General features: G+C 29.4%; 2 protein-coding genes across 2 annotated transcripts in view; one reads left to right on the top strand and one right to left on the bottom strand.

Moving 5' to 3' along the window:
- The window catches only part of LOC100214701 (vesicular inhibitory amino acid transporter), a 34150-nt gene extending 14315 nt beyond the window's left edge, over positions 1 to 19835 (bottom strand). Inside the window, exons 1-3 of the mRNA XM_065815466.1 lie at positions 19755 to 19835; positions 14992 to 15142; positions 7377 to 7535 (exon numbers count right to left, since the gene is read on the bottom strand). Of these exons, the coding sequence (XP_065671538.1) occupies positions 7377 to 7535; positions 14992 to 15121 (289 nt within the window). The 5' untranslated portion in view covers positions 15122 to 15142; positions 19755 to 19835. The remainder of the gene's footprint in view (positions 1 to 7376; positions 7536 to 14991; positions 15143 to 19754) is intronic.
- On the top strand, positions 1981 to 3152 carry LOC136090246 (uncharacterized). The gene is made up of 2 exons (XM_065816486.1): positions 1981 to 2861; positions 2975 to 3152. Exon 1 carries the CDS (start codon positions 2114 to 2116, stop codon positions 2753 to 2755), a length of 642 nt encoding a protein of 213 aa, XP_065672558.1. The 5' UTR covers positions 1981 to 2113; the 3' UTR covers positions 2756 to 2861; positions 2975 to 3152.
- Positions 19836 to 20036: the final 201 nt, after the last annotated feature.

Below are 20036 nucleotides of genomic sequence, written 5' to 3'. Positions count from 1 at the left end.
ATATATATATATATATATATATATATATATTAGGAGATATATATGTGTATATACAGGGCCGGTTTAAAGGGGGGGGGGGGACAACCAGGGCCCCCACAAAAGGGAGGCCCCACAAATTATGAAAAAAAAATTCAATACATGCCTTAAATAAGGATAACGATAAAAATAGAGGTATAAGTTATTATATTTAACATAAAGTTTATGTAAACTTTGTATTTTAGAGATTACTTATATTTAATTTATATATATTAGGTATATTAGCCAAATTCATATCGCGCGGTTTGTAGGGGAAAAAAATAAAAATGGTAGCAAATAAATAACAACAAACTTTCTCATGGTCTATTTGTTTCAATGTAAATGGTTTTGTTTGTATCAAATGTTAATCTATTTTATTAAAAATAGTGGTTTAAGTTGAAATTTGTGTCATTTTAGAAAAAATTGGTTTAAATTTTCGAAAAATCTTTTTTTAAATGTAAATGGTTTTGTTTATATTAGATGTTAAACTTATTTGATCAAAAATTTTTGTTTACTTTTTAAGTTATATAAGGTCAAAAAAGATCTAATCTTTGAATAAAGTGGAATGTGTACTGTGGCTCAAAGAAAATAGTAAATTAGTATACATTTAATAGCTTTTATAAGTTATTATCCATATAAAAAGTTCAACATTTGGGTCAAACTTCTATTGGATAGCATTTATTTTCAAATACACATTAGGAACAGCTTTAGCATTAGCTGATCATCAACATTTTAAACAGTGATACAGAGTCTCAAAAAAAGACTTCGGCTTTGAAAGTCATATAGGGTTTAGGGATAGAGTCAGAAAGGGCATATGGTAGAGTCACAGTTATTGGCATGACTCAATTATTGGCACTTTTAATTTTTTTCAAAAAATTATATAGCTATTTCTAGTTGAAAAGTAAAAAATTATCACCGTATAAACAGAGTAACTTATCGTCTACTGTTTGAGCAAAAAATTTTTGCTGGTTGTCAATTTTTTTATAAAAATTTTTATTTAAGTAAAAAAAAAAACACAATAATTTGCCGAAAACGTTAACCTTGAAACGGTTTTCATTTCCGAAGAAGACGAGAACATTTTATTGATTCCATAGTTTATTAATTAAAATCAGAAGTTCAAAATGGCACCAAAGGTAATACGGAATATTATCTTAAAGTCAAGAAAATAATTTTTGTTTTACAATAAAAACTTCTCGTGTTATTCTTTTTTTGAATTTGGGTGCCAATAACTGTGACAACAACTCAAACATTGGCACAACAATATTTTCAAATGGATATGTTCATAACTCTTAAAATGCGATATTTTTTAGGTTTTTGTTGCACCATATATTTTTAATATTGGTATTAATTACATTTAAGTCATTACTAACAGTAATTCTGTGAGTTACTTTGAGTTCTATAATTTCTTTTTTAGTCTAAAAGACTAAAATCAAGCGAGTCTAAGAGACAAGTTAAAAGAAAGCAGTATGACAATAGTAGAATGCAGAGAGCGATAGACTCAGTTAAAAAATCGGATATGTCTATCAAATCAGCTGCCAAAATGTATAATGTTCCTCGCAGTACTTTACAAACAAAACTATCTGGCTCAAGTAGCCTTATGTGTAGGCCGGGACCAGCACCAACATTGCTACTGTACATAGAAGAAGCATGTGAGAAATATCTTATTGAAATGGCAAGAAGAGGATTTCCTTTAAAAATAAATGACTTATTAATAATAATTTCAGAAATATTACATAAAAGCTCACATCCTGCTATATTTAAAAATGGAATCCCTTCTAGAACTTGGGCATACAGATATCTAAACAGGCACCTTGACTTGAAGTCTAAAACATCGGAGCATCACTCTGGTAGGTCCATTGTCACCAAAGAGTCCCTTTTGGCATGGTATCGCAGCACTAAAAAGTTCATTGAAGATAAGGAGTTAAGTCATTTGATTAAGTCACCAGAACGTATTTTTAATTTAGACGAAACGGCTTTTTATCTAAACTCAAACAGAGGTAAATTCATTGGTAGAAAGCATGAATGTCTGCAACAGGTTTGCACTACTAGTGAAAAAGAAAATGTCACAGTTGCCATCAATTTCTCGGCTGCGGGAGAAATGGCTCCTCCTATGGTAATTTTAAAAAGGCAGAAACTATCTAAAAGTCTTCAGCAATGTGTTCCACTTGGAATGATAGTCCAGAGAAGCTTTAGTGCATGGATGAAGGGGGAAACTTTTCTGCATTATTTGAAAGAGTTTAAAAGGTATTTGCTTGGTAAAGGCTTGCTTAATATAAAAGACAATAATCAGAAAGTTGTACTTTTTGTTGATGGTCATTCCAGTCACCTGAGCTATGGTGCATCTAAGTATTGTGAAGAGACAGGTATTGTACTATACTGCTTGTACCCAAATGCTACACACGTGCAGCGACCTGCTGATGTTGGCGTTATGAACTCACTACAAGGTTACTGGGCACGTGAAGTGCAGATTTACAGAATGAACCACACCGGAGCTGCCATTACAAGTGAAAAATTTCCTGCGATGGCAATGAAAGCTATTATTCAAATAACTGCTCCAGTTATGAAAAAAGCATTTGAGTGCTGTGGTTTATACCCATTTAACCCAGATAAAGTTAATTTGAACAAGCTACTTTCAACTTATCAACTAGCTCCACAGCCTGTTTTCACATATGATGAGGGTAAAAAACTGGCATTAGAAGGGCTAGAGAAAAACAAATTTAGAAAGCAATTTAAAATTTGAAACAAAGACACTACAAACTATTCACAACACTGGTGCAGGTTATATGAAATATGGAGAGACATGGTTGCAGAAGTAAGACTACCAGCAAATACTTCTTATAGCTCAGGTAGATATTCTTATATTTTTAAATTTCTTTGCTATTTTAGTTTCATTCAAATAAAGTATTGAAAATAAATAAAATTTAAAGTTTCAAGGGAACAATTTAGTGATTTTTTCCAGCAACTTCACCAGTAATAGATTTTGCTGTTACTCCAGGATCTCTCAACAATCAGCCAATGGTGAACTCTGAGAACAAAATCAATGAAACTGGAGCACAAGGTAACATTATTATAATTTTTATAATGAGGTTATAAAAAGATATATGGAGATTGCGTTTTCTGTCATTACAGACAGTTCTATAAACTCAGAGTCGAATTTATGTGCTTCTATCAATGCCACAAGCTTGAATAATAGCTTAATAGGTGAGCCAACAAAAGAATAAATTATATAAAGAAACAATACATTTACTATTTTACATATTTTCAAAATATTTTTTCTGATTATTTCATAGATTTTCAGTCAGATATAGATGAAGTTTCTGATAATTTTCAAGTTTCCTTTGATCAAGGTAAAGCAACAATGTTGGTATTGGAAGAAGTGCTTAAAGTACCTGTATCAAATAAACCTGTAAATAAACGAAAGAAACGTCTAGTATATGCTTTATCTACACAAGAGCATAGAGAAACGCTGACAAATAAAGTCAATGGATCCATAGAAGATGAAAACTGGATTTGTTATGTGTGCAAGGCAAATTATGAAGAGGAAATAAGAGCAAAGTTGTGGCTGAACTGTGATTCGTGTAATCGTGCTGTGCACTTAAACTGTATATCTGAAGAGCACAAAAAGCTGACAAATATAAAAAAGCTTATTAAAAAACAGAACTTTCCTTTTGTGTGCCAAAAGTGCAATTAAATAAATATACAATTTTATTTCTTTAAATTCTCTTCAATTTCGTGGTTTTTGTTGATAAATTACAACATTTATTATATATATGTATTCATTATACTATAATTATAATATATAATATACTTGTAGTTATTTTACAAACAAAAAACAAAATTTAAAAACTAAAAAAAATTTGATCATTAGGTTCTCTAGATCTGGGTTCAAATTGATGCCAATAATTGAGTCGCGCGTGCCAATAATTGAGTCAAAGTGCCAATAACTTGGGACAACGAATCAACTTACTTATAATGTGAATATATACTAGATTTTTTGCGCAAATAAAAAATTAAATGCGTCAGGTCATTTACAAGGTATTTATCTAATATTGTGCCGAATTTGAAAAAGTTTCATTCACTAGTACGATTTTTGTACAGAAAATAGTATCAAAAATAAGGTTAAGGTGCCAATAACTGTGACACTACCATATAGGGTTATGAAATTGTCATATCCCTAATATATATATATATATATATATATATATATATATATATATATATATATATATATATATATATATATATATATATTATTTACATATTAAGTTATAGCAGTAACATTTAACACTAAAATTTAATTTTTTTTCAGAAAAATAATGTCTGACAGACTTAAATATTTTTGCAATTATGAAAGTGGATCTTCAAAGCGTAAGCCAGCTCAAGAAAAAGAGAAAAAAGCACAGGAAGTTTTTGCAAAATCAAGAAAAATTAGTGCCTTTTTTAGTAAACGAGATGGAGATTTAGATTATTCAAAGTCACTACCTGGAACTTCAGCTATACTACCACCAGTTGAGGAGTTTCTATCGCAAGACATTGGTGACAATCAAACAATAGCAAAAGCAGATGAACAACAGGAAGCAACAGTAGCAATGATGGCAAAAGCTGTAACAATTGAACATAAACACAACTCTATGCTTGGATTTGGGAATGATATTGGTTTGTGGCCAGAATTAGCTTCAACAGATATGATAACATTTTGGGCAGAGAAGGGACCTACCTCGTTGTTGCAAAATTGTGATCAAGATACCCTAAGGAAATATTCAATATCACAGAAACAGGAAAAACCTGATGGCTCAACCTTTTTCGGAAATGTACCCCAAATTTGTTCCTACGAAAAACAACAAATAGTGAAACATGTCAACGTAATTGGTTGTGCTTTTCCTCACACACAGGAAAGGTATACTGCTTTATTTGCAAATTGACTGGGTCCAAAAGTATCACTACTAATTTTTCAAGTTTTGGTTTTTGCTATTGGAAACATGCCTCAGTGCGTGTCAGTGAACATGAATCATCTAAAGACCATTTAGAAGCAGTTGTAACTTTGGCACAGCGTGGCAAAAAGTCTGGAGGAATTTACCATGAGCTAGCAAAGCAGGAATCTGATACTGCAACTGGAATCAAATACTGCAACGTGTAATAAGTACTATAAAGTTCATTGCAGAACGAGGGTTAGCTTTTCGAGGTGATAATGTAATTGTTGGATCACCACACAATGGGAATTATCTAGGAATTTTAGAACTGCTGAGTGAATATGACACTTTTCTTGCTGCTCACATTAAGATGCATGCGAATAAAGGAAGAGGCCATACCAGTTATCTGTCTTCCACTGTTTGTGAAGAAATTATAAATTTTAAAGTACATTTTCTGTTCTATCAAAAAATCAAAGTATTTCTCGGTGTCTGTCGATTCTACACCAGATGAGGCTCATATTGATCAGTTAACTATTATAATTCGTTACATGGATATGGAAAAGCTAATACCGAATGAGAGATTCCTAACTTTTATCCCTAATACAGGTCACACTGGTCGTGAAATGACAGAGGCATTATTGAAATATCTGGAATCTAATGGAATTAGTTTACATGACTGTCGAGGTCAATCATATGACAATGCTGCCAACATGAGCGGTAAATATTGCGGTATGCAAGCTTTGATAAAGGAACAAAATGACCTATGCATTTATGTCCCATGTTGTGCACATTCGCTGAATTTAGTTGGTAAGGCAGCAGCAAATACATGTTCTGTAGCAGTGAAATTCTTTGACTTTGTTCATGTCTTTTTTTCACAACATCACCTTCACGTTACCAAATCCTAACAGAAGCACTGTCTAGCTCTCAAGAAAAGACAAACAAGAAAAAACTGTTGACACCTAAAGGATTGAGTGATACTCGTTGGTCATGCAGACATGATGCAGTTAAGGCACTTGTTGTTGGATATGACAAGTTTAAGGTGGCTTTGGAAAAAATTTCAATTAACAAGGAGGAAAAGGATATTGTTCGCAATGCTGCTACTGGTCTTCACAAACAAATGTGCAAGATTGAAATTGCGCCATATTCATTATTTTGAAATGAGATATTGGAGCGATTCAATGCCACAAACAAGATACTCCAGAGTCCTGAAATGGTATTGCAGTCTGCAGTAGATGCCCTTACTTCACTGAAAGCATTCGTGGAATCAAAACGAGAATATTTTGCTTAATATGAAGAACGTGCAAAGAAATTATCTGGCTCAACCGAGTATTCCCAAGCTCAACGTCGTCAGGGGAATAGAAATGTTCGCCTCAATTCATTAGGTTATGAAACTGGAGATGAAGTTCAGCAATCCCCAAGTGATCAGTTTCGCACAACAAGTTTTATCCCGGTGATTGACCAATTTAATGTCTCGCTTAAAGACAGAATAAATGCTTACAAGAATGTATGTGAGTACTTTAGCTTTCTGAATTGCCTTGATGAAATGAAACCAAACGAAATAATGATGTCTGCGAACAATTTGGTTAACAAGTACAAGCCTGACCTTGAAGAAAGTCTCGGAAATGAGCTTGTTCAATTTTCAGCCCTTCTCAAGCTTTATATGGATGACTATTTGTTAATGCAAATGTGCCCAAAGAACTTTTCTTTTTAAATGCGAATAACTTCATCTCAAGTTTTCGAAATGTAGAAATCCTATTAAGGATGTACTTGGTCCTAATGGTCTCTAATTGTTCGGGAGAACGATCATTTTCCAAATTGAAACTTATCAAAAACAGACTAAGGACCAACATGAGCCAAAATCGACTTTCTTATTTGACACTAATGAGCATAGAATCCGATTTACTACGGGAGATTAATTTCTCAGATATTGTGAAAACATTTGTTTTGCAAAAAGCTAGAAAGGCTTACATTTCTTTATAATCTTACAAATTTTTACAAAGTTGAACAAAATACATGTTAATATCATTATATGTTTCATGTCTATTGATTGTTTTTATTTGTCCAAACATTGCTTTAGCATTACCCCCAATTTATATGATGGCCAAACCTTATGCGGAGTTACTATAGATTTTAACACATTACATTACAATACAATTGTAGTACCGGTAAACGGTACTAAACGTTAGCTATGCTTGCTTGAAAATCTTTCTCGAGGGCCCCCACAATTTTCAGTGCCCCAGGGCCACACAATCGTTTAATCCGGCCCGGTGTATATATATATATACATATATATATATATATATATATATATATATATATATATATATATATATATATATATATATATATATATATATATATATATATATATATATATATACATATATATATATATATATATAATGTTTAAAATCATAATTATTTATTAAAATTGATTGTTTTAAAAATTACCTCTGTCGTTAGACAACTTTTCAACAAAGCTAAATTTTGAATTCACTGGAAGAAAAGCTTTACTAATCATCTGAGATCGACAAGCTTCAAAAAGAGAACGTGTAACTTTACGGTTGCTAAGTGAAACGGTTGGTAGAAACACAGAAGCGCGAGCATCATCTGTCAATATAATTCATTTATTGAAAAAAAAAGACAAAAATAACAAAAATAAAATACAATAATTGCTCAGAAACTATGCTTCTTGTTAGCTATCTGTCTAAACATAAAAGTATATTATAACGTTTAAAATTTTTTTAAACGTTATAATATACTATTTGTTACTAGTTATATTGTATATTTTTCCAGGTTTTTTAGTTCTTAAGGTTTATTATTTATATTTTATTTATTTATGCAAATTTAAAATGCCTAATTTTTATGCCTATGGCATTGTATTGTTTAGTGATAAAATTACTTTAACGTGTAATTTTTCAATTTTCTAAATGTCAATTGCACATAAGCTGGATGTGTTTTGGATTGTACACGTGGTTGTTACATATTATTTGTTTAGTTTATTTCGTCGTTTAAAAATGTTTACAATGTACAAAAATATAAAAAATATACAAATGGCTGGAGCAAGAAGAAGGCATAAATCAGCCTTATCACCGAGCTCCAATAGTAACGCTTCTAAATATCCGTATCATATAAGCAACAGCATTTAAAAGAAAGACAATTTTAAGATTTTTTTTTCAAATTCACCTCCCCAAGGCCCAGAAGGCCACTACAGACGAGGAGGCTACTTAATTATGGTTATAACCCTCTCTTAACCCTATAACTCCGAAACACGAACCTTGATAAACAAGGCTGCTGCGCGGAGAAACAAGTTGAGCGCGGTACTACCAGAAACGTGGTGGGGATCGAACTCGGAACCTCTCGCTTATGAAGCGAGCGCTCTACCACTACACCACTATCGTATTTTAAAAAATGTTAAAAAACGAAAAAAGTAATAAAATAGTTAAAAAAAAAAAGAAAAAAAATTGTTGTAATATAGTAATAAGTGACAAAATTTTCCATTTTGGGTTATATACAGAACGTAATTCGAAATTAAAATAAATTAAATTTTTGTTGCAATATCATAAAATATATTAAAGTAAATATAAGATAATTTACAAAGTCTGTATGTTTGCGTAAATGACTATAAAGCATTAATAATTTTCTAGGTAAATTAAAAAGTAAAAATTTTCAATGGTATTTTTGATAAAGACATTGAAATTCTTAATATTAAATGATTTTGTTAAATGATCCAGATTTTTAAATTTATGGTGCTAATTCAGTTTAATAACTTCTAAACAGACAGACAAAGTCTACTCTTTTGAAATCTGTAAGTACTAAATAACGTCTCGATTTAGATTTAAATTGCGGAAATGTTTTTTCTTTAACATTACCAATATGCTCTACATAATAGGTTCCCGGTACTGAATAGAATAAGTGCATAACTTTAGATTATACTTTTGAGTAGCAAAACTACATTCTGAAAACTTGGTGGGGCTTACTTCTTGCAAAATTCATGAAAAATTGTTTTTTGCGGAAACTTTTGGCTTAATTGTTGCAAAATTTATACGCGTTAAAAAAAACTATTTTAAAGTTAAAATTACTTTAGAAAAAGTTTTTTAAACTGTTTACTTTTGACATGTGGAGTAAAGCAACAAACATAGATTTCTAAGGAAACGAAAAAGTTTTTGAGCAAATAAAGTTTGTATAAATAATGATATTATTAGCTTAAAAAAAAATTAAAAATAAAAAACTGCAAAAAATCTCCATATTACTTAATCAACATCTACAGTTAATAATTTTGCTGGTACTTTGAGTATGTCAAATTTATTTAAAAATGCACAAATTAAATACTTTCAAATACTTTTGATTAAAGAAGAGTCTTCAGCATAAATTGTCTCACAAGAATAATACAAGAAATACATAAAAAATAAAAAAATAAAAAGCGCCAATTTTGAAGGTTTATCAATACTTTTCAGTAATCTCGATTTTAATATTTTTAAAAGCATTTGCAACTTTTTTGCTCATTTTTGATTGTGTTTATGATATGATTTTTCTCATAAAAGTATAAAATTAATAAATCACAAATAACAATAAACGTATTGTAATAAACCAAAAAGGAAGTATAATTTAATTTACGACATTTGGAATAGCAAATGCAACTTATGTGATTTTTTAACTTAAACAGATTCAAATATTAAAATAGAAAAAATTGCAACATTTTCCATTTTAACATTATTCAAATAAAGGAACCACTTGAGTACGACTCTGCTTTGTCTAGCACTAAAACTCTCTAAGATGCGCAAATTATAGTAAAAAAAATTCAAGCATAACCTTAAATTAGTTAGAGAAATTAAAGAAAATGCTTAATGTCTTGTAATCAAATTCAAATTTCTGGTTCTCAATGTCAGAACTCGATGAAACAGCGCATTGAAAATGTTGAAGACTTTCAATGACATGATGCCAGCTATCAAAAAGACTCTTCAAGCATTTAAACATGATTGAGCTAACTTTTAAAGACGAGCGTTCCTGAATTTTTTGCACTACTTTACATAAGCCGGTTTTTGTTTAAAGGGTGTAAGTCGCCTAACACAAACTTTTAAAAAATTAAAAAAAAAACTGATTTACGTTTCTTTAACAAAAACTATAGACGTTTGCTAGTTTATTGTGTCGTTATGGATACACTTAGAAACTTCGTGTTAACACAAATCATTGAGTCTATCTTCAAACAATAAAAAACCAAATCAAATTTATTTTGACAAAGTACTTGACTTACGCTCTTTTAACAAAAGCAATTCAACTATGTAAAATTACTGTAGTTACCATGGGCAACAATGACTCTAACTTAAACATTGCAGAAGGAGCATTGGAATTTTTATTGGAGGAAATGCAAATAGAGGAAAGTTTTATTTGTGGTTGTTTGTTTGAAAAAGTTGTATAAGATATTCTTAAAAGGCGTCCAATCCTAACAGTCAGTCTGTTAAAATTTCTCAACAATCCGGAAGTTCTTGAAGAGCTGAGAGTGTCCCCATTTTTGCTCTTAGCAAATAAAAAAATTATTCCGTCCAGTAATGATGGCAGCAATGATGACAGTATTTGAAGCTCAGCAAACAGTCGAGTAAGCTTCCAATGATCCGAAGTTACGTCTTCTCTCTTCCCTCAAATGCCGAACGACTTCAAACTTTGTACCGAAGCCCAAAGAATCACCAACAAGTTAAAAGTTTAGTTGAAAACAAAGTTTAGTTAAAAAAAAACATTAATTTTATAATTGAAAAAAAATTTACGATTCATAGCTAACAGGATCTATTCTAGAAAAATAATTTAGGGGGTGGTACCCCCCGTCCCAACGCCTTTGGTCCTCAATATCTGAATTCGGGCGCCGCCCAAAAACGGTCAACGCTGGCGAAAACAGTCTAGAATAGCCCCTGGCTAATAATAAAATTTCAGATTATTTCTATATTTTTTTACTTTCTCGGTTTTTCTCTGTTTAGTACAAAATCTCGTCTCAAAACATATTGACTACTACTGCAAGTATATAACAAGATATCAGTTACTATTATTTGTTCAATAAACCGACATAAAAGAAGTCTAAAAAAATATAGTCTTTAGATAAGCTTAGAGTACACTAACCTTGCCGAAAAAAAAGAATACCATTTCTCCTTAAACGTTGCTGTTTAGAGTATGGCTGTTTGGATAAGTAAAATTGCTGCATTTATTATAGCTTTTTGTTCTCTAAGATTAATTTATTATAGGTTTCTAAATAATTCACAACAAAAGTAACAAGCAGAAGACAAAAGCTCCTATAGAAAACGTCAAGATTTTTTTTTAAATTTCTCCTTATATAAATTAACAAGTACTCATATAAAGCAAGTAATTAAATCACTACAATAAAATAAGATAAAATTTCAACAATAGAATTAATAGTTTAAGTAAGAAATATAGCAAGACTGTTATTTTTACTTTTTTTTTTGAGTTAAATTACAAAAGTATGTCTGTTAAGTAAAGCAAGTACTGTTTAAATATATTTTTAAAAGAGTTTATTAAGGTTATACTTTTCATATTTTCATAAAGAACTATGTACAATAGACAAGGCCCTTTTTATGAAATTTAGTAATTTTTTTTAAGAGTTAACTTAGGTGTGTTAAAGTTTTGGATAGAGCACCCCATTAAGCTTTTATGAATAATTTTTTAAAATTTATATTAAAGATTTTTGGAAGCATGTCATAAGTCATTTTGTTATTTAAACATAACAATACGTTTAGAACAGGTTTAGCTCATAGACATTAAATTAGATTCAATTAATTAAAACTGTTAACTCGCAGAGCTAAAAATTTTTGGTAATGAAATAAATTGTATTGAGTTTTAAGAATATTAAAAGAGAATTGGTTTGATTTGAACCAGTCATTAAGGTTTTCCCGCACACAAATTATTGTAGCTTTTATTTTGTAACGGGAATTAGCTTATTTGAGGATAGTTAGATATTATTAACATAAACTTCAAACAATAAGGGTCCAATATTAGAGTCTAAAGGAAACTCCACAGCTTATTGTTTTTAAACTTTTACATGTTGAATCAAGATGCTCCTTGTCTTCTGTTTTTAAGATAACTTTGTCGCCAATTTAGGTTGCTATTTATTACTCTATATGTTTTTATCTTGTGCAAAAGGATTTCATAGTCAACCTTATCAAAAGCTTATAATAAAGTTGATGAACAAACAGAGAGTATAAATTTTGTTAGCAAACCAGTCTCTAATTTAAGTGACTAAATCAGTTATTGCATGAGTTGATACCTTTTTCGAAAATCAAACTGTTTGATAAACAAGATATTATGTTTTTCAAGATAGTCATATAGTCAGTTAAACATAATACGTTTGAACAGTTTTGATAAACAGTAAAGAATTGATATATGTCTGTAGTTAGATGGTATAAAATCATCGCCAATTTTATAGATAGAGACTATATTTATAGACTCGTTATTTTTGATTGAAAAGTAAAAACACCATTTGTTGGTGCCAGATTGAAAGTTAAAAAAAGATGTATTTCAGTAACATCAAAACAACTTTTAGAGCGTTGATATCGTCAAACACTGGAACAACTGGAGCGTTGATATCGTCAAACACTGCGCTCTTTTTTCTTTAAAATTAGAAGGTGCTTGAAGCTCATTTATAAAATGTTCTAACTTATCCATTACACAGGGATTTTTTTTTTAAATAGGATTAGTATGTTTTTTTTTCAAGAGTTATATCTACTGCTAAATTTGTCCCTATGTTTGTAAAGAACTTATATGGTTTTCATCTGTTTCTTATCAAACATTTCTTCTTTCATATTTATTTTCATTTTGAAACTTCTTTAAATACTTCCCATATCTTTCTAGTATTTCCTATTGGATGTTCGAATAATATCTTTTTTTCTATTTATTGTTTTAATCTTTCAAAAAAAATTATATATTTTTTGTATTTTATTTAATTGATGCAAGTTTTATTTTTCAAAAACTATTATAAAGTCTTTGTTATTTACTTGATCATTTTTAAAGATAATTTGTCAACTGCGGTTTATTAAAGTTTTTCGAATTAATAGTTTTTAACCTTTGGAGGATCTTTTGTTTATTATACATATGTAGGAATTAAATAATAAATAACAAGAAAAGTTGGAAATCGGTCGCTAATATCGGATTTTATTAAGCTACTTTTGTATTGAAAAAACATACTATTTACAAACCGTTTAGTGTAGAAAACTATAACCTTTTTTTTTAAATGTTACAGCTATCATTTGAGTAGATGTGCACTTTTAATGCTTTGTCAATATAATCATATAAACTTAATCGAAAATAAAATTTCTAAAAATATTGGTATACTTTATAAGGTAAAACCTTACCTGAACCAAATATGCTTAAAATACATCTATTTCTCTTTTATTCATTGTTTTCTCAATTATGCAAATATTGTTTGGTGCAGCACCAATAAAACAAAAATTAAAAAACTTCTCAACAAACAAAAATATGCAATTAGAATAATATCCAATGCACATCGTCTTCACAACTATTGTTTAAAAATCTCAAAATACTGAATGATTATCAAATGAATATCTATCACATTTTAATTTTTATGTGCAAAGTCAATAATGAAACGATCCCAAATATATTCAAAACCTTATTTAAAAAAAAACAGCACAAATACCCTACTAAATATTCAATCAATTATATTCATGATAAAAATTATTATGAAGCCACCAAGTTTTCTATTACCACTAGGGGGCCTCAAGTATGGAATATACTAATTAATAACGAGATTAAAACGCTTGAAATTCTAAACAATTTCAAATTAAAATTAAAAGAGTTAATTTTATTTAATGTAAACATAGAAGACTTTTTCTAGAGCTATATTTATAAATGGGTCATCAAAATAGATTATGTTGTATATTTTCATGTTATATGGAGTTTATGAATTGTTACTTATTCTACTTTTCATTTTTATTGCAATACAAAAATGTACATATGTTTTTTTAAATTCTTTTAAATTCTTAATAATATATTTCTTAATACAATATTCTATTTTTATTTGTTTTTCAAATTTATTTGAAACATTTTTTATTTTACTTTCTACTTTTTTGTGATCTTTTATATCGATATTAATATCGGAATTGCTTATTTTTTTTTTTTTTTTGTGTGTTATTTATTTTTTTTAATTTTTATAATATTTAGTGACATATATTTGCATAACTGTATGTGTGTATAAAATGAGAATATGCGCGGCCGTGGCGCAGTGGTTAGAGCGCGCTTGCTTTAAAAGCAGGAGATCTAGGTTCGAAACAAGCTTTGGATGTATTTTTGCGTCACGGTAAGGAAGGAGGCGTGAACTTCCTGGTTAAAATGCACCTCCGCGGTGCTCTGTGACAAGACCGTTAGGTCTTCTTGGGGCAACTAAATAAAAAAAAACAAAAAACAAAAATATTATTTACGGAATTTTAGGGGCTTGGTGACAAGACAATTGTGTCTTCTTCTTGCCCCAGCCATTGTTAAATTTTAAATACGAATTTATAAATATGTATTGACGGCAAACTTAAAGAGTAAAAAAAATATATATATATATATTAAGTCTGAAGGGGAGGGGGGGGGATCCTTATAAACAGCCGACTGCTTTCTTTGAAAAAAAAAGCTTGCAAAACTAAAAAATTGCTGACTGAAATGTGTCAAATGCCGACTAGACAACTATGTTAAAAAACCGACTATAAGTTGAAAGTAGCCTTCTTTGGGGGGAAGGGGTGTGTGTCACACACCCGCAAAATCGCCATTGTTTTTCAAATGCGTCAAAATTACCATAAGATAGTTTGTAGAGACCAGTTATAAAAACAATTTTGTTTGTTTGGTCGTTTATGACTCGCAATCAGCGTTATTGACACTGAGGTACTGATTTTCTTAATGTGAAAAAATAAAGAGTAAAAATGTAATTCAATACACAGAGCCATTTTTCTTAGCTTGGCGTATTGAATTATAAATTAGTAGAATAAAATTAGAATTATGATCAATATTTATCTAAGCCAAACTTAAATTTTCTTTGTTCCCATACTTTTTTGTGATCATAAATACTTACTTAAAGATACCAAAGATATTTCTTGCTTTGAGATTTTTTCCGAATCGTCATCGTTTGGTTTAGAAAACTCAATTATGCTTATTGATTCAGTTTTAGAAAATGACACATCCATCTTTTTCTCGTGTTCCATTTTATAAACTGAATTTATTTTCTAAAACAAACACTTTACTAAAGAATAAAGTCAAAGTGTATATATATAAATAATATATAAAAAATGCTCGACGTATAACAAATTACAGTGTATGCAATGTATAATAAATTGTAATAAAAATCAAAAAAGCAACAATATATTGGGAAACTAGAGGCAAAATTACAAACGCTTTGAAAATATTTTTTCAGTGTCTTTGTTTTGTTATAACGATTCATTACCTGAACAAATTTTGAACATGCAAGATGATTTTCATTGCGTTTTCTTTTACAAGATTTATTAAATTTAGAAAACTATCAATTATTTCAGCTAATATAATTCAAAACAAACTATTATGTCAACTAAAAAACATCAGTGTCAGTGTTTTGCTTTGCAAAAAGTTGCAATGGTTGGAAGCTCGGAACGAAAAAGCCCTTTGACTTCATCCCCTCCCCTTACTTCAAATGTGAGAGGAAACTAGTTAATTTTTTCTGTATTATTTTATACTAGACAATTTAGTTTCATCGATAAATTTAAAGTTTCCTAGTATTATCTCTCAGCGTTCAAAAATTATGACCATATAAAATTTGTAACCCCCTCAAATTGAGGGGGTTACAAATTCTCGGTGACAAGACCTATAGGTCTTCTTTGAGCTTTCGCGTTCTTTAATTATTTTTTTTTTCTTTTGTTTTTAAAAATCTTAATTTGTAAATATTTCTTATTGTATTAGACAATAGATAAGACTAAAAAAATGCTTCTAATAACTTTTTTTTAAGAAACTGTCTTAATTACTTATTACGTTGGCTATAAAATAAAATGTCGAAACCTGAGTTTCGATATCAAATAAACATTTATTTTTTGAATTGCAATAAGGATATAAAAATATTGCAAAAATGCGTGCAAAGATCGAAGAAAAAGACAGATACGCGGCTCTTGTATTAAAAGAAGAAGGCTATAGCATCAGACAAATAGCAGAAAAGCTCGGAAGGTCTCACTCTTGCATTATTAACATAATTTAACGATACAAAGAGACCCGGTCATTTTCAAATGACCGTGATGTTCGCTCGTTAGTGAGATTAATGAAAGAAAACAGACAAGCATCATCTACAGACTTGTCTACGAAATGGACACTGTCAAATGGTCTGAAAGCAAGCCCTAGAACTGTGCGAAGGGTCCTCCACAATTTAAATTATTTATGGCGTGCTGCTGCAAAAAAACCACGCTTAAATAAAAAACAAAAATTTGCCAGGAAAGAGTGGTGCAAACTACATAAAAATTGGTCAACAGATCAGTAAAGCCGTGTGGTCTTTAGTGATGAAATGAACGTTGAGGTAGACAACAGAAAAGGTCGCGCAATGTTGCGTAGACATCCAAGCAAACGGATCGATGAATCATGCATTTTGAAACGAACAAAACAAAGCAGTGGTTCAATAGGCATTTGGGCCTGTATGAGTGCCTGTGGAGTTGGCGTTTTTCATTTATTCGATGGTAGACTCAACAAAGAAAGGTACATTGAAATTTTGGAAAACTCGCTTATTCCTAGCATTTATTTATGGCAGTTGCAAGATGAATTTATTTTCCAGCAAGATAATGCGCCGTGCCATAAAGCGCATGTTGTTAGCGATTGGTTCAATTCTAATAAAGTTCAAGTGCTTCCATGGCCTGCCAATAGTCCAGACTTGAATCCAATAGAGATTTTATGGTCGTGGCTTGATCACAAGCTTGGTAAAGAACAACTTTACAATTTGGAAGATTTGAAATCTTCTATCTCTCATCATTTGAAAAATGTGCCTGATGAAGTAATCAATGAATTCAATGCCAGAACGAGTACAAGAGTGCTTGAAAACAAATGGAGTAACAACACGTTTCTAAATTATTTTTTTATTGCTTTTTGAAATATTTTTGAAACTGGTCTTAAAATTTTGTCCAATTTTTTTTCCCATTTATATTTTTTACTAGTCAGTTTTTTAATTTTTTAACATTATTTTGTAAAAAAATTATAAATTCTTTTATAATAAATATAAAATACAATAAAAATTCTTTCTAAAAATGTTTTTCTTTTTTTGATACCTTTTTCCAAAATAAAATTATACTAAGGTTAAAAATAAATTTTGAAAAAAAAATGAGGGGTCTTTAATTTTTGGCCACTGCTGTATATATATATATATATATATATATATATATATATATATATATATATATATATATATATATATATATATATATATATATACAGTACTGTGAATAAGTTTTAGACCACTTGTATAATTAGACGTTTTACAATTTTTTTCCTATGTAATTTTTTTAAAGCGTGCTTAAGTTTAATAATATATAAGAAAAGTTGAAAGAATTTATTATTTTGAATAAATAAACAAAATTGATGAGGAAACATGAGGGATTTGTTTGTTTATTTATTAAAACGATGTGTCATAACAACTACATCCAAAACAGGATATCCACATATTATGTGGATATCCAAAGGCACCATGCTGTATCATCCGGAACGAGACTAATAGGTCATAATTTTATACTGCAGCATAACAATGACCCAAAACGTTGTTCCCCAGTGGCAAAAAATTATTTAAATGAAATGGCAGAGGAAGGAGTACTGGAATTGATGACCTGGCCTTGATGAACATACCCCAGGGTTTTATAACTAACTTGCATGAATCTATTCCCTGGCGAATATTGGATGGGATTGAGGCAAAAGGAGGACATAGTAAATATTAAGAGTTTTTTATGAAGTTTGTCATTAGTTGTTCCATATTTAGTGTGAAATACATGTGTTTTAATAAGTTTATAATTTAGAACTACAAACTTAAATATTAGAGAAGAATTCTCCGGGATTTTTTGAAAAAATGTAAGTGGTCTAAAACTTATTCACAGTACTGTATATATGTATATATATATATATATATATATATACATATATATATATATATATATATATATATATATATATATATATATATATATATATATATATATATATATATATATATACTACGCTAAAAATGTTTCTTTAAAAAAAAAGTTATCAGAAATATTTTTTTTGTCTTATCTAATGCCAAGCCTCTCCTATTTCAAGTCACAGTTGTTTTTATTTTTTTGTTTTTTTTTTATATATACATGTGAACTGAACTACCCGGTTTCCTCTCATAATTTATATATCGAAAAAAATAAAAAATAATCTACTTTAAAAAATGAAACACACTAAGTTTCTCTTTGAAATAAAATTTCACATTTCGTTTCTCTTTGAAATATAATAGTTTTGAAATATTTTGATTTTTCTTTCTATTTACGAAATTACTTATCATTTAAAAGAAAAACAACCCAAAAAATAAATCTATAGAGATCAGTATAACTTTTGACAACATTTGTTTACTTTTAATTTATGTAGTGTAGCGAGACGGGGTCCAAGAGGCTTTTGCCCCGAGCGCAAACGGTTAAAGGATTGCCAAAATAATTTAAGGAGCAAAAAAAAAACTTTCATTGTTTATCATATGTTTGATAATGTATTGATGATGTTAACCTTTTTCATACTGGATATCAATTAGGGTTATCACTATCAATAATTTTAACCTTTTAAATTTAAACCACTATAATTTTTCTCGCAGTTAACCGCTTTCGCTTAAACTTTTTGACTTTTCATAATATACGATGCTACACCATTTCCAACATTACCGCGTGACTGAAGGGGTCTCACAGTTTTCTTATCGCGGTCTTTTCAATGACACAGTCCAACATGAATTTTTAAAAACTCCACTTTGCAACAAATTTTTGTTATAACTAAATTTTACAACTTCTTCAACACTTTGTTTTATTGCAATGTTTATTCCGATTGTCATGTTCACAAATAATAGAAAAAACTGAATACAATAAAAAGTATATGGATAAAATATGAGCAAACGATTGTGTATTTCCGCAGAAGATGCTATAGCAAATATTTTCGACTTTGTCGAGAATTCTAATGATAAAAGCGATGATTTGGTTGAATTGGATTCAATTCAACCAAATCATTGCTTTCATCACCAGAACATGACAATGAGAATAAATATTGCAATAAAATAATGTGTTAAAGAATTTGTAAAATTTAGATATAATCAATAAAATTACAGCAAAGTGAAGTGTTCAAAAATTCATGTTGGGGGGTGTCGTCGACAAGACCGCGATAAATAAAGAATGCGCTAAATAAAGAATGCTACTGTGAATCAATAAGCAATAATTAAAGTTGTACACAGGTCGTCGCATGAGAATAAAAGGGTTCTACCTGCCCGTTTTTATAATTAAAAAAAACTTATCAACCAAAGCTTTAATTAATAACTAACAATAAAAACAAATTACTTAAAAAATGATATAAACAATATATGTTTAAAAATGAAACATAAAAAACATAAACGACTTTTAACGTATTATTGTAAAAACATTTAAATATTTTAATGATTAAATATCAAAAGTTAAGTTTTGATTAAAAATATTTTAAAAAGGCAGATAGAACCCTATAATTCTCATGTGATGAAGTGTCTAGTAATAAAGTAGAAACAATAGGTTGGTTTAACTCAGATATGAAACATTATCGTATTTCTTGCTTTTCACAACAAAAGTTTTAAAAAGTTATAAATTTAATTTTTTTTACCTTAAATCTGAAAACAGAAAATCTTTTGACCAAAAGTTTGAAAATAAAGTTAAATTAAAAAGTTTTGTAGATTAAAAAAATATACTTTTTATTGGTGAAAAAGTTTCGAACAAAAAACATTGCATTGCAAATCAAAAGTTAAAAGCATTTTTTTGAATTTTTGAAATTTGTCTTTTTTATTAAATCATTTTATTGGTCAGTTATAAATTATGAGCAGTATTAAAATTTTATAATAATTTAATTATAAAAGGCTTTAAAAATGTTAAAATTATAACAGATATA

This window comes from Hydra vulgaris, chromosome 13 (assembly GCF_038396675.1).
Source record: "Hydra vulgaris chromosome 13, alternate assembly HydraT2T_AEP".
Taxonomy (NCBI): domain Eukaryota; kingdom Metazoa; phylum Cnidaria; class Hydrozoa; order Anthoathecata; family Hydridae; genus Hydra; species Hydra vulgaris.
The sequence above is the reverse complement of the archived record's forward strand: the minus strand, read 5'-3'. Positions and strand labels throughout refer to the sequence as shown.

Excerpts from the sequence above, each read along its gene's own strand:
- LOC136090246 (XM_065816486.1), top strand. The coding sequence starts at position 2,114 with ATGGCTCCTCCTATGGTAATTTTAAAAAGGCAGAAACTATCTAAAAGT.